A 15,479-nucleotide genomic window follows, 5' to 3' on the forward strand; every position below is an offset into this window, starting at 1 on the left:
TCATCCCTGATCACTGGTTCTGTTAGCTAGGGATGATGGGAGTTGTAGTCCCAAAACATCTGGAGGGCCAAGTTTGGGGGTGTCTGTCATAATGGGTACAATACATGGGTGACATAGCAAAAGCAATAAAAGGAAAACGTGAATTGAGATACCGGCACAAAGAGCATACACAGTAAGCGGATGCATTTGTTGGCAGGTAGCATCTTTAACTCAATAATAATAATAATAATAATAATAATAATAATAATAATAATTTTATTATTTGTATCCTGACTGGCTTTCCCCAGCCACTCTGGGTGACTTCCAACATCAGATATATATATATAAACATAATAAAACATTTAAAACATACAGGGCTGCCTTCACACACCTTCTAAAGGTTGTGTAGTTATTTGTTACTCTACCAATCCTGCTCATATCAGTCAGAATTTCTATTTGAGCAGTATCCCACACTTTGCACTACCAACCCAGCAAAGAAGGAAGTGTTCTTGCTACTTCTAGTCTGCCTGCTAAGAGAATAAAATCAAAAATTTATGAACAAGATTGCTCAATGTCTCAGGCCAAATTGAGCTAAAGAACAAATTTGAAATTCATGAAACTATATGAGAGGATCATCACCAAGCTGGGCTTTTATTTGCTTCTTTGTCAACAGGACTCCCATCATTTAAAAGGTCTTTTCAGCTGATAAAGAACTTTTGCTGCCCAAGTTTTAAAATATACCATTATTGTCTTGAAAGGAAGAGTAACAAAAGTGGCAGTAGCAGTGATTGAGAAGATATCCAGTGTGAAGACCATTTTCCCTCTGTTTTTGATGGTTGCATAAAATGGGCTGGGAAGAGTTTTCCGTTTCACTGGTGCTATTTTCAAGAAAGGGAGAGCTCTGTAATACTCCCAATCTGTTCCAATTTTCATGGAGCGCCAGTAAATTTCATGGTCCCCTCTCATCATGTGAATCATTTTGTTAAATTGGCAGGCATGGTAATAGCACTTGAAATTAAAGGTAAAGGTAAAAGTACCCCTGCCCGTACGGGCCAGTCTTGCCAGACTCTAGGGTTGTGCGCTCATCTCACTATAGGCCGGGAGCCAGCGCTGTCCGCAGACACTTCTGGGTCACGTGGCCAGCGTGACAAAGCTGTTCTGGCGAGCTAGCACCAGAGCAGCACACGGAACACCGTTTACCTTCCCGCTATATTATCTACTTGCACTTAAGGGTGCTTTCGAACTGCTAGGTGGGCAGGAGCTGGGACCGAATGACGGGAGCGCACCCCGCTGCGGGGATTCGAACCGCCGACCATGCGATCGGCAAGTCCCAGGCGCTGAGGTTTTACCCACAGCGCCACCCGTGTCCCGCACTGGAAGTTAGGAAACCCTAAACCTCCAACCCATTGAACCTGTATACCTTTTACCCTCATTGATGAAATCATCCAACATCTTTTGCCATTTAACAAGGATATTTCCATCAAGCCAAGCTGGTAGAACTTGAATAAGTATGTGACGCTAAGTTTTCCCCACTGGTCCATATTCTCCTGTAGCCATAATAGTGGGTTATAGCTGATGTCCTTTAGGCTGTTCAAATGTCAGTTGGGTGTTATAATTATTTTTTTTTGAGAGAGAGAGAGAGGAAGGAAGGAAGGAAGGAAGGAAGGTGAAATAGGGTTCATAACACACATACATGCAGTTCCCTTTCTAAAAAAGAGAAAGACTTGTTGCTTTCAGTAGACTTCATGGTTTTAATTCTCAAAATTATCGCTTGCGAGTGGTGTATATTACTTAATAGCAGGCCTTTGGAAAGGAAGCGGGAAGGCGGAGCAAGCCTTTGGTGCCTGTTCTTAAAATGCACTCAAAATTAAACGGCTAAAACGCAGCCTCGCATGGGCTGCGGACGCTTCGGAACCGAGTCCAGGGGGCTCAAATGACTAAATCCGTCGCCAGCTGCAACCCATTCGCGCTTTCCCTCGCGTCGCCGTGTTTTTATCAGAAGTGGAAGAGGAGGGCGGAGCGCAAGGAGGCGGCGCGCCAAGTCCCCTCGCTCCTCCGCTCAGGAGGAGGCGGCGGCGGAGCGGCGTCCTCCGTCCCCAAAGCAACAGCGGCTCCGCCCCGCAAACAGTGGCCGGTGGAAGTGCCGGCGGCCAGCATGGGGGGCGAGGAGCCCGAGACGGACTTCGAGAGCGCCCCCGAGACGGACCCCCGGGCTCGGCTGCTGGGGGCGCGCGTGGCCAGCAGCCTGCGCGTGGAGCCCGAGCGCTGGGAGCGTTGCGCGGGGAGCCCCGAAGCGCGCCCACTCCTGCGCGCTTTCCTCGACGGCGACCCGGCCAAGCGGCTGCTGCTCGTCACCCCGGGCGCAGGGGGCCAGTTGGCGCTGGCCGACCGGCTGGCTCTGGCGCCCGGCACCGGTCGCTCTGCCAAGGGGGTCTTCCTGCTGCGCCTCGCCCCCGGGCCGCTGCGCTCCCCGCCGGCTCCCGGGCACCTCCTCTATGGGGACCTGTCTTCCGCGCCCCTGGAGCACCTCGCAGCCCTCGTGGAGGAGGTAGGGCTGCTCGAAGGGGCCGGGCGCTCGGGGGGGGGGGCTGAATTCGGGTCAGAGGTCTGGCATAAGGGGGTGGGCATTGCCCCCCCCACCTCGTAGCTGTAGCAGCAGCTGCATACTAGTTGTATGTCCAGCAGGTGAGTAGTTTCCCTTGCTGACCCCCCTTTTTTTTGGTCTGCCAAGAAGCTGCTAAACTTAGGACCCTGACAGAAAAAAGGGGGGACAGGTGAGAAGGCATCGCCTCCTTTGAGTGGCAAGAGCCAGGGTAGCAGCAGTGCTTTTTTTCCATAGAGAGAACTGCACAGTGCCTTGTGTGGGGAAGAGAGAGAGGCAAGCATATAAGCATACTCTTTAAGCTGAAGGTAAAAAGAATCTGAATTAATTTCTGTATATTAGCCCTGTGAGGGAACTCAGGGGAGGAAATTGCCATCGTTATTTGTAAATTCATCTACTGTTTAGTACCAATGCAACTAAATTAGGAGTTTACACAGTATACCAACCAGTTATGCAAATATTAAAATATAAACATCCATAATTAAAATAATAAATAAATAAATAAATAAATAGGGGTACTCTCATTTTGATTCAAGAAAATCACCATTTTATAGTTGAAATCAGGGAAAATAAATAGAGTAAATGGACAAAAGTACAAAGATTCACAAAATGTTTAGGGGTCTGCGTCCTCCCCCCCCCAGAAAAAAGTACTGGGTAGCAGCAGGTAGTAAGAAGAGGGGTGGCCCTCTGAACAGGAGCGGGTTATATAACTCAGGGCCCTCGGGAGGGTCCCCATTTTGGTCCCCAGCACCCTCTGTTAACAGGGTTTTAGAGAACCTGTCTGGGAAACAAGCCTCTACCCTTGCATTGGACTGGATGACCCTTGAGGTCCCGTCCAAATGTACAATTCTACAATCTATGGAGAGCTGTTGCCTGTGGAAGCGGACATTTTGGAGCTACCTGGATGACGGGGGTCAGGCTTGCTATTAAGGTAGCTTTGTATGTTTATGCTACTGGTGCCTTGTAATAAGCGTTTTCATCGTAATTTTCATCAGAGTGATGAACATTCATCATCCTCTTTTTATTATTGGTTTGCAAAGGGAGGGGGGAGTGCCAGGTGGGTGAGCAGCTAGCCAAAAAGCACCTGGTTCCTTTTCTATCCCAGTTATGGTGAGTATTGGGGTGTCCCTTGCTGTCAGGTCCAGTATAATTTGAGTTTCCTGCTCCCATGTTAGCTCACTGGCCATCTGTTCTCCAAGCACTTCAGCTCCTGGGCTTGGACAGATGTTTGAAACGCATGCAATACAGGGTTCATCTTCACAAATTCTTCATAGAGAGAACTACAGAGTGCCTTGTGTGGGGAAGAGAGAGAGGCAAGCATATAAACATACTCTTTAAGTTTAAGTTGAAGGTAAAAAGAATCTGAATTAGTTTCTGTATATTAGCCCTGTGAGGAGGAAATTGTCATTATTATTTATAAATTTATCTACTGTTTAGTACCAACGTAACTAAATTAGGAGTTTACACAGTATACCAACCAGTTATGCAAATATTAAAATATAAACATAATAAAAAAATAGAACGATTACATTACAACAGTGCAGCATTGAAAAACTGGAAACCGCAGGTCACCGTCGATAAACATGGTGTGTTTACCTTTGGAAAGAGCTGCCTTTATTGATGGCAGTACTGTGGTGACTGACAGTACAATAGTAATGAAATAATAATAATAAACCTAGCCTACACTTAAGAGGAGGTGATCCATTTTTATTCAGAAAGTTGCTGAGGAACAAGAATGCAAAACCCAAACCCACAAAATGAGGAAATGCAAAATGAAGATATGGCACCCATCCAAATTTGTTTGTGAAAGGGAGAGGCTGTAACTAGGCATGGATCCCTATAAATGATCTCTGTTACCAGGTAATGGGAACAGCTTCTCCCTGGGCCTGGAGAACTACCACTAGTCTGAGTAACTGGGCATAGATGTGCCAGTGTGGTCTGACTTGGCGCAAGACAGATTCTCATGTCTGTAAGTGCACAAAGAGTTTGTTGCTCTGCCACTGGAACGATAGAAACAAATGGCAGTCTGAAAAATTCAGCCATTTTTTTTTAAAAAAACCGATCCCTTTATGTATATTTGTAACAGGTTGGTAGCATGCTTTGGGAGTCCTTTGTAGGAATGACATACCTGCTTCTCAACATCGTTTTGTGTGTGTTTTGTTAGGTTATTTGTAAAAACATAGTTACAGCTCCTGTTACCTTAAAGAAATTGACCTTGAATAAAGGAAAGCGGTGAGAGACGCAGGAAACAAATGAAATGAAAGTAGATGGACTCCTAGCTTCCTGTTCTTTATGGATAAGGGCCTTATTTGCTCACCAGACCTCTTTCCTTACAATGACTCACAGTGATGATCTGAGCTTCAGAGGTTTGAGGTGATTTCTAGGCTCTCCAAATTGACCCTTTTTCTTTAGTTCAGGGAACATCAGAGCAATCATCTCTCAAGGATTCAGGAATTAATATGGGACTTAAAAAACTTACAAGTAAAACTTTTAAGTCCTGTTGTGATTGATGTAACCTGGCAAACCAGGGGCTCTGAAATTTTTTTCTCTTTCTCAACCTAATCTGTCTTCTAGGTAGTGGTGCCACTCTTGGGGAACCAGAAAAACCATCCCAACTGGCCCCATGTGGTGTCACAGGATATCGTCCACCACATCTGCAATCTGAAAAGTAGTGTTTTTGTAGTTGTTGGACAAATTAAAGGCAAGACTTTGCTGCCGCTCCCTGCTGACCCTGAAAGAGACCCATATATAGATTCTGACAATGAGAAAACGTAAGTAGCAATATTGTAGTTATTGACATGAATGGTCATTTTTAATGTACTCAGTGATGGCAGTATTGCTTTTATTCTAGGCACTGTGTTATAAAGCAAAAACTTAGTTTTCATTAACAGCTGGTCTTTTTGTTGTAACTTAGCATGGCCTCCCCCTCCGCCCCCAATTTAAACCACAGTGTTTTGTTTTGTGCTTTGTGTTGGATAGTTGTTTTTACTAGTTAGAATGAACTTCTTTTTTGGTAAACGATGTTTGTCTTCAGTGCACTTTTGTACATTATGATTGTGTGTTTTCCTTGCTAGTATACCAGGTGCCAGCTAGTCTCTTACTAAAACTTTAGTATCTGTCATTTTTGCTTGATCTTTTGTTCAAAGCACAGTAGTATATATCTCCACCATTCCATATTAAGGCTTTGATAGTTATTGCTGGTAACAATGTGGTGCTGAATCAATTGTACTGAGGTGCTTTATGTAACGGTTTTCACACTGTGTAGTTACTGTAATAGAAAGAAGTGTGGAAATGTATGGCACACCAGGAACAGAAATAATGTCGGTCAATAAAGTGAAGCATAGATTATACCGTGATAAGCGTCCTATTGCTTCATTGCAAGATAGAATTTCATGTTGTTTTTGTTTTTTAGATCTGCCTTTTTATCTACTACTGTCAGATGGGAGGTAAAACTAATCTGCTGATATGTTTGCTTTCTGTAGCACTGAACTCGTGGATAAATCTATTGTCCATGCAATTGAATCAGCTGTTATTGAATGGACCCACCAGATCCAGGGAGTTCTAAAGAGAGAGTCTTCAGAACCACTTTTGCAAGGCCAAGATCCCAGTCCAAAGGTGGAGCTGGATTTTTGGAAAAGCAGGTACATTTATAGCTTCATTCTGCATTGAAGACATAAGCAGAGTAGCGAGAGCTGCTTCTATAAGAGCGCAATTGCAGAACTTTGGTTTGAGCTCGACTCTAGTTGATGTGGAAACACTCACTGCTGTTGACGTCACTTGTACAACTGTTAACTTTCTTATTAGTACAATAAATAAATTTCTGCCCTGGAAACTGTTTTGCCTAGGAATATCTTAAAAACTGGCAAATGCATAACCTGGATTTGCTGTAAGGGGGAGTATGTTGCCTGGATATTTGACATGAAATGTGTCTTTGCTCAGTGCCTCACCATTTTGTGTTTCTTGTAGATTTGAAGATCTGCAGTGCATTTACAGCCAGCTGAAAGCCAGAAGGGTTTTGACCATGATGGAGCTTCTTGACAGAGTGCAGAGCACCTACTTTCCAGCATTCAGGTCCATTTTCAGAGATGTAGAAGCAGGTGAGATTTTGAAAATTTGTGCTATATAGTGTTTATTCACAGATCACTAACCTCTCCTGGTTGGCCTATGTGGAGACCAGCTTCTTCAGTTCTTGTTGAAATAGTGGATGTGACAGGGTAAAGGTTCAGTCATTTATAAGGTCGCTTAGAGCTTTTGAAGGACTTGGAAGAATGGCAGAAATGTCCCAGGAGGAGGGAGCTGCACCATATTTTGTCTTATGTCTTGTTGTATTCTTTAGGGTTTTCCTCCGCCATACTTTTAATTTTCAGTTTTTGATCTGTGGTGTGTAAAATGAGTTTAATGTGCACTGTAATTCAGAAATATACATGCTTGAAAGTAAGCCCAGTTGAATTAAACCAAAATTGTTTCCACAGAAGTGTATTTAAGATCCCCTGAGTAATGTACGGCACCTTTCCCTAACTTCTCTTATGTGAAACTTTTATTTTTCTTTCAAAATCACAGCTTTGGTTGAGGCCCACGATATAAATGTGCACCTAAAGCCCCTAGAGCGCCCTCTAGAGGAAATAGAAAATGTGGAATTCAACGAGCTGAAGCCATTACTAAACCGAGTGCTTCATGTGGTGTGCTTAATCTGGGCCACGTCCAAATATTACAGCACACCTGCAAGGATAATTGTGCTGCTTCAGGAAACCTGCAGTCTCCTCATTCAACAGGTAGGCCATGTAGTGGTTCTTCTCACTCCCTGCAAAATGGAGAAAATAATATACTGCTGTTCCACGCAGACACAGTATGAGGGCTCCAATAATGCTTTGGGGTCTACAGGTTGCAACGCTCACTTTGTCACTGTAAAGCTTCAGCCCTTGTGTTTCGGTTGCCCTCAGCGGGCATGTGTACCTCCCACAGTTGTCCTTCCAGTGCAGTGGTAAGTGAGAGGAGAGGTACCTTGACAATGAGGAGTACTGCGGTGTGATGAGAGGACCTCATGTTAAACTGCCCTGGATATGCATGGAGCCTTTTGAAGTGGAGCAGCAAAATGGAAATCCAGAGAGATGCCCTGTTTCTCTGAAAATCCCAGCAAGTGCTGGAGATTTAAATAATAGGAATGTTGCCTTTTCTTTAGAAGACACTTTGGCAGTGTTTTGCTTTTGTAGAAAATGTTATAAAAGAGGCACATGTCCCTTTGACAGCTATGTGGACAGTGCCTCCTTCCATTGTGTTGCGTACCAATCCCGATGAACCACTGTCAGTTTTCCAAATGACCAATTTAAGTTAGGATTAGGCCTCTTCTGTTGAATACTCTGTCTTTCTGTGTCTGTTTCATTTTCTCTTCCTTTTTAAAAAAACAAGCAAACCATACCACTGAAATGACAAGATTTGTTGCTCTTCTCTGTCTACCTAGGCTAGGACTTACCTCAATGCAGAAGATCTCCTTAAAGCAGAAACTGAAGAAAGTCTGGGCAAAGTGCAGACAACTTTTGATATTTTCAACTATTTCAAGCAGACCTTTGAGGAAAGAAGAGACAATCTCAGCACTTACTTTCAGCCAGGCCTAGAGGCAAAGGAGTGGGATTTCCCTTCTATAATGGTTTTTGCACGACTGGATAATTTTCTAGAGAGGCTCCACGTGGTAAATGTAAGTACCATGGAATATTACAAATGTTGACGTATATAGAGAACAATGTATATAATGTCAGAAATAACTTACTGTAACTCGTCTCCCTCCCTTGACTCTTTGTTTCCAGGGGGTCAGGATTCCTGGTGTCTAGGGAATTTAGCTTGGGAAGACATGGGTTCAACACCCCATTCAGTCATGGAGCTTGCAGGCATGATTGATCAAGCCATTGCTTTTCAGCCTTTTCTGTATTGCAGGGTTGTAAATGGAATAAACCTTATATAGGCTACTCCGAGCTCCTTTGAAGAAAGGTGGAACACAAATATAGTAAATAAATAATACTACTGTTTAATATGTGGTTGAATTTTTCACCCAAGGAGTTCCTGAATTCTCAGGCATTTGCCTCACCAATGCAGATTTCTGCCGCAGGAGATCTGCAAAAGCTGTCAGGATTTCTGAGCAAGAGCTGATGGCGATGCTCTTGATGCATAGGCTTCCTCACCCTTCAAGTTACCTTTTGGTTATCTTCTTCCTCATCCTTGAAGGTTACACTGATAAAATGGAGCTAGATACAGATTAAAAGATCCCCAGAGCAGCCCAATGCTGTGTGTATTTATAGGGCATGCCTCCCACACTTAATCAGAACCTGCTTTGTTCTTACAACGGCATCTTGTTCTACAGCTTTTACCCTGGCTGTTTTGTTTTTTAGGCATGACCCAATTTCTCAGGCTCAGATTCTCTTTTTTCAAATATAACATGGAAATTGCCCCTTTCCTTGCTCAGGTATTACGACCTCCCCCAACAACAACAACAACAACAAAATCGCAGTAGTCATGTGCCAACTTCTTAAATAATTGTAGTTAACTCTGATCTATAATATATGTGTACAAAAAAGACATTTCCAGGGTATGAAGAATTGGGTGTAGGGAGACAATAGTGGTACCTCGAGTTAAGAACTTAATTCATTCTGGAGGTCCGTTCTTAACCTGAAACTGTTCTTAACCTGAAGCACCACTTTAGCAAATGGGGCCTCCCGCTGCTACCACACCGCTGCTGCCGCACCGCTGCTGCGCGATTTCTGTTCTCATCCTGAAGCCAAGTTCTTAACCCGAGGTACTATTTCTGGGTTAGCGGAGTCTGTAACCTGAAACGTCTGTAACCCGAGGTACCACTGTATGCCGCTAATGGCATTTATGGCATAAGGACAGTTAGGATATAACAGTTAGATCAAGAGATGTTCAACAGAAGTCCTTCTGCTCATTTTCACCACTTTCTTCTTACCCCTCCACACACCCCCATCCCAAACCTTTATTTAGAGTCCTCTGACTTTTTTTGAGGGAAGTGTTGGCACAATGAGAGGTCAAGAAATCCCCATTGCGTGAGCAGACGTTTGCGTACCCAAGTCTGAATAAAGCACAATGCTCCATTTGCGTGTTTTTAGAACAAGAGAACGTTTCTGTAGGTCTCAACATTGTCAGCTGTTAAGAAGAGTGAAATATATGCTGGACAATATAGTTTCAAAAGAAGCAAATGCTGATCTGCTGCCCATCAGATCTGAGAAGTCAGTGTGCTGTACATCACGTGGGGAAGCTTTGTCAAATTGCGTATAATCTGATGCTAAACCAGCATTCACTCCCCACCCACCCCAATTTAGTTGGTCAGCCATGTAGACTGCTAGAGGTTAGCACAATTGTGTGAGACATGCAGGGATATGATGCACTGAATCAGCACATGTGGAATGTGACAGAAAGCCTAATGCTGACCAGTTGCTGACAGATGTGGTATTTGTGGGGTATTCTATATCTCTTTGGCTTTACATGGGCTCCTGAATATCCCTGTAAAATGTAAAGAAGAATTCCTGGCTTACAATTTCCTCAGATTATACAACTTTTGTATGTAAGCATTTTGGCTGCAATTTGTTTTCCACTTGTCAGATTTTCCATTAGTTTCAAACACCACGGGATTTCACAGGTTAAGAAGATTTTTGGTTGGCTGCAATAAAAGCAAGTTTTTCATTCCTTTCCTACCCCAAACTGAAAGACTTCAGAAGCATAATATAGGCGGCTGACACATGCTCCAGTTCCCTTGAAAAATGGCTTCAATTAGATTATTTTTTTTTGGTCTCTTCTTGTCTTAAAGCACAGAATCTCAGTTGAATGCAAAGTAGTATTGATTGGAGGGGAAGCCTGCTGCATTTTTATACACCCCTTTAATTAACCTTGCAGAAAGCACAGCAATAATCAATGCCTCTTTAAAGCCATATTGATATTTCCCAATAAGTCTTGCTAGGAAGTAAGCTAAATGATTGTAGCCTAGGCAGGAGCTGATCTAATGAGAGAAAGGCAAACAGAGATGTTAGCGATTTGTATTTCATTGAGTTTAATGCCCCCGGCTGCCCCACACCAGCACTAACTCAACAACAGTCTTAGTCACTTAACTATTTAAAAATATGTATATGTAAGTCATATATGTCTTTAGGGATGATAATGAAGGTGGTATGGCTAGGGTTGACCTATAACAGTAAGCAAAATAAACTATATCTTCTCTTTGTCTCAGGCACCAGCGTGAGGCAGTCATGGGTCTAGCCTGGCCTAGTCCACTTGTTGGGAAGCAGTGCCATAATCTGTCATGGGTAATAACTGTTAATTATCCTAATTTGTAGGACCTTCTGGTGACTGCGTTGGACATAGAGAAACTGGAGAAGCTCGAATTCAGTGGCATAAAAGGGAAATCTCTGAGCCAGCAAGTCCTGAGCATGTATGAAGAGTTCCAAGAGGCTTATAAAGTGTTTTCTGATCGTACATATGACTGCTTGGATGTGGCCAACATGGTAGGTGGTTCTGTATTCCGTAATAACTCATCTTATGTTCACGCTGAATGTTTATACCAAAAGAGGATGTTACGAGCTTAACACTGAAGAGTCTGGTATTTGGGGGAGAGTTGTTTCCAGAAACTGCTGCATCAACTGTGACATGAATTCATTGTTGTTTGGTTCTGCTAGGAATTTGAAGATGATGTGTATGACTTCAAGGAGAAAGTCGAAGATATGGATCGGAGGCTAGGGAATACTTTTGCCCAGGCTTTCGATGATGCAGCTAGCATAGAGCACGCATTCAAGGTTTGTATTTGTTGTACCAGGGCAATGCAGTGTGCAGTGAATGTACCCTATTTTTCTATACACAAAGCTTTTCTTTTCTTACAAATGCCCTGAAGAGTTGCCAGTTAATGGTATTTTATATTTCTGCCTACCCCTTTAAGATGTTAAGGTAAAGGTAAAGGTACCCCTGCCCGTACGGGCCAGTCTTGACAGACTCTAGGGTTGTGCGCCCATCTCACTCAAGAGGCCGGGGGCCAGCGCTGTCCGGAGACACTTCCGGGTCACGTGGCCAGCGTGACATTGCTGCTCTGGCAAGCCAGAGCCGCACATGGAAACGCCGTTTACCTTCCCGCTAGTAAGCGGTCCCTATTTATCTACTTGCACCCGGGAGTGCTTTCGAACTGCTAGGTTGGCAGGCGCTGGGACCGAACAACGGGAGCGCACCCCGCCGTGGGGATTTGAACCGCCGACCTTTTTGATCGGCAAGCCCTAGGTGCTGAGGCTTTTACCCACAGCGCCACCCGCGTTCCTCTTTAAGATGTTAGTTGCATTCCATTAATCATGTGAATAGGCTCTTCAATTGGTGACCTTCAGAGCTGTAGAGCTCCATGGGTTCAAATTGCAGTTGCTGAGCATTCATAGAGAGATTATAAAACCAAACAATTTTACTTCAATAATAATAAAAAGGAAAAACCCTACAAATAATATATGGCCATGTAAAAAGTTGCATGTATTTTCTACGTTTCCGTGCACTCTGGCTTCTGTCATGGTGTTGCGCCAGAAGCAGTTTAGCCCTGCTGGCCACATGACCCGGAAAGCTGTCTGTGGACAAACGCCAGCTCCCTCGGCCTGAAGAGAGATGAGTGCCACAATGCTATAGTCGCCTTTGACTGGACTTAGCCATCCAGGGGTCCTTTACCTTTACCTTATCTGCATTCGCTAAGCACACAGTGCTGGCTCGTTTTTTTGGTTCTAAATGCTGCTCCAAAGGATCCATTGCAAAGGGTGGGAGAGCCACATTGATTTGGAGGCCTCAAGCCACCTTTTAGCCTGGATTTCTTAGTTCCAAGTTGTGATAAAATGATTTGTGGCCACAGTTTTATCTGGTGAAGGAAATTTACCAGATAGGTTAAAACCTCAAATTGCTAGATCTCAGAGAGCAGGAGTTTCCTCCCTCACTTCCCCATCCTTGTTCCTGCACTCTTCAAGGAAAGGCTAGTAGCATTCATTTGCTGCTTACCAGCAAGAGGTCGGAGAGTTAGGACGGACTAGTTAAAGCTGGGTGAAGTGGGAGATGCAGAACATTGAGTTAGAAAGGAAAAGAACAATAAAAACATAGGGAGATGGGAGGTGGAAGCAGTCTTTGGTAATAATTGTAGTGAAGGCAGTGGCGTAGCGTGGGGGGTGCAGGGGGGGCCGGCTGCACTGGGCGCAACATCTGGGGGTTAGGGTTAGGAGGCGCAAATCCACAGGTTAGGGGGCGCAAATCCACAGGTTAGGGGGTGCAAATCCACGGGTTAGGGGGCGCAAATTACTTGCTTTGCCCCGGGTGCTGACAACCCACACTACGCCACTGAGTGAAGGGATGTGTTTGCTGCAAAAATAAAAACAAAAAAATGTGGGGAAAGTAACGAATGAACCTATTCCTGTCTTTTGGGGATGGGAAATACATCATTGGAATCATTTTATCAACTGATTTCAACTATTACAATGTGTAACTGATATCAAACATGGCTTATGATTCAAACCTGTTTCATACATTCATCAGATAGATTGGTGAACTGCAGTAACTAGGTGGGTCATTGAAGAAATATGTGGGTGTTGAAAAGGGTTGCTGGTCTTGTTTGGACCCAGGGCATGTACACAAAGTCACAGATATTTCCCATTTCTTTCTGTATGGTAGCTGATAGACATATTTGGGAGTCTATTGGAACGGCCACTGATAGCAGCAGATGCCTATGCTAAATATCATCTTCTCATCACAATGTTCGACAGAGACCTGGACGATGCTAAACTGATCTACCTGAAACATATTCAGGAGGAGTTGGAACTAGGTATTTGTTAGCAACTTCAGAATGGATTTATGCTCAGTTAACAAGATGCCTTTAGAAAACAAGGAAGTGCACAATTATTTTAAGCAGCTTTTTATATATATATATAAAAAAGCTCATAATTGATATTGCAAATTTTTGTTTAAGTAGGATAGACTTCTTCATTTTTTTAAAAAATGTAATAAATAAATAAATTAAAGCAAGTGCTGTGCAAATTACAGCATATTAGGTCATTTCGTTACAATACCTACAAGCCTTTCCAGAACTTGAGAAAGGAGAGCTTCCTTTGCCCCCTTACCTCTACAATAATAAACTTTAAAGCATGGGTCGGCAAACTAAGGTCCGCGCGCCGGATCAGGCCCAATTGCCTTCTGGATCCAGCTTGCGGACGGTCCAGGAATCACTGCGTTGATCACCAGCTTGTGTGTTCTTTCCCTCTCCCTCCCTCTCCCTCACATGGCTGTGGCAGCGGCAGCGGCAGCGGCAGCGGCAGCAGTGCCTCCTCCCTCCCTCCCCCTGGCTTCTCCCTGCCCTGCCTAGAGGAGGAAGTGGGCTGGGCTTTGTTGATGTCAGCAGCAGTGCTCAAGCGGCTGCCATTTTAAGCAGCCCCTCTCTGGAACCCTTTCGCGTGCCGCTCATCGTCCCGCCACCAGCCCCTGCCACTCACAAGACACAGGTAAGCAGCCACCAGGGCTCGTGGTGCTCTTGCATCATTCCCCCCCATAATAGTCCGGCCCCCCACAAGGTCTGAGGGACAGTGGACCGGCTCCCTGCTGAAAAAGTTTGCTGACCCCTGCTTTAAAGCCTCATGGTTGATGTGTCATTCAGTCCTGTCAGAGAGGCGGAAACAGACACCGGACCTGAGAAGGGGCCGCCATATTATCTATCACAAATGCTTTTTTGGGATGCTGGCCCAAATGCTCTCTGCTCCTCAACATACTTCTTCACACAATGCGTAAATAGACAATGGAAATTCCTCCTGCAGGAGGAAGTGATGATCACCACCTTGAATGGATTTATAAGGCTATTTGACAGATTCATGGATGATAACGCCATATCAGCGGCTACTAGCCACAGTGGCTGTGCTCCACCTCCACTGCCAGAGGCACTATGCCTCTGAGTTTCTGGGAATCGCCAGCGGACAGAGCATTGTTGCACGTAGGTCCTACTTGAATGCTCTCCACAGGCACCTGGCTGACCAGTGTGAGAACAGGATGCTGGTCTGGATGGTTCATTGGCCTCATCTAGCAGATTCTTATGTCATGTGACTTTCCACCTCTATTGAAGCTTCTGCATATGGAGTGGAAAAGAGATTTGAATTCTTATTAACCTTTTTCTCTGTACTTGAGTCCTGAGCAGAATGTGAAGGAGCTGAGCTGCTAGAGATGGTATGTGCTGGAGACTGTTCTCTTCCAAGCCCATAGGAAGAAAAAAACCATTGTATGCAAAAATGTAGCATGTTGGGAGGCTAAAACCCTTCTTTCTAGTAGGCTTTCTTTGTGCAGAGAAGTTTCCCCTCTCCCACTCAGTGTGAGAGCATTCAAAAATTGAGTTGCTTGCAGGCTGACCTAGTACAACCCAGGAGGGGTATTTTGCATATTTTTTGGTTGACTGTTTTACATCAGAGAATCTCTGTTGCTGGGTCCATGCAGTACACTGGTTCATGCTTCTCACTTCGGGATGAAATTGTTTTTCTCAGGTTATCCTACAGTGCACAGGAATATGCCATTGGTTGCTGGAGGAATTCGCTGGGCCCAGGAATTAAAAGACAGGATCCAGATCCCATTTAGTAATTTCAGGCATGTCACTCACCTGTGAGTATCTTTATTTCATTTAAGCCAGGGGTGGGGAACCTCTGATCTGTGTGCCTAATCAAGCCTGCTAGGCTATTTCAGCTAAGCTATGCCTACCTTCTGTACACCTGATGTCATACATGATGTCAGCTGTGGGGCAGGTAAAGGTGGGACTTGGACAAAAGGGGCTTTGTAGGCCCTGCTAGTCACCAGTGCCTGCAAAGCCCCGTCACAAGCACCAATAATCAGCTGATGTCATTGTGATATTAGGTGATTGACGGGTGGG

The 15,479-nt window shown here is 44.4% G+C and overlaps 1 protein-coding gene across 1 annotated transcript in view; it reads left to right on the top strand.

Moving 5' to 3' along the window:
- Nucleotides 1-2,054: 2,054 nt before the first annotated feature.
- The window catches only part of DNAH9 (dynein axonemal heavy chain 9), a 183,395-nt gene continuing 169,970 nt past the window's right edge, over nucleotides 2,055-15,479 (top strand). Inside the window, exons 1-10 of the mRNA XM_083429627.1 lie at nucleotides 2,055-2,527; nucleotides 5,156-5,352; nucleotides 6,064-6,222; nucleotides 6,548-6,678; nucleotides 7,142-7,353; nucleotides 8,040-8,273; nucleotides 10,915-11,082; nucleotides 11,254-11,370; nucleotides 13,253-13,403; nucleotides 15,100-15,214. Coding sequence (XP_083285753.1) covers nucleotides 2,135-2,527; nucleotides 5,156-5,352; nucleotides 6,064-6,222; nucleotides 6,548-6,678; nucleotides 7,142-7,353; nucleotides 8,040-8,273; nucleotides 10,915-11,082; nucleotides 11,254-11,370; nucleotides 13,253-13,403; nucleotides 15,100-15,214 — 1,877 coding nt within the window. The 5' untranslated portion in view covers nucleotides 2,055-2,134. The remainder of the gene's footprint in view (nucleotides 2,528-5,155; nucleotides 5,353-6,063; nucleotides 6,223-6,547; nucleotides 6,679-7,141; nucleotides 7,354-8,039; nucleotides 8,274-10,914; nucleotides 11,083-11,253; nucleotides 11,371-13,252; nucleotides 13,404-15,099; nucleotides 15,215-15,479) is intronic.

Source organism: Podarcis tiliguerta (genome assembly GCF_965153285.1).
Source record: "Podarcis tiliguerta genome assembly, chromosome: 2".
Taxonomy (NCBI): domain Eukaryota; kingdom Metazoa; phylum Chordata; class Lepidosauria; order Squamata; family Lacertidae; genus Podarcis; species Podarcis tiliguerta.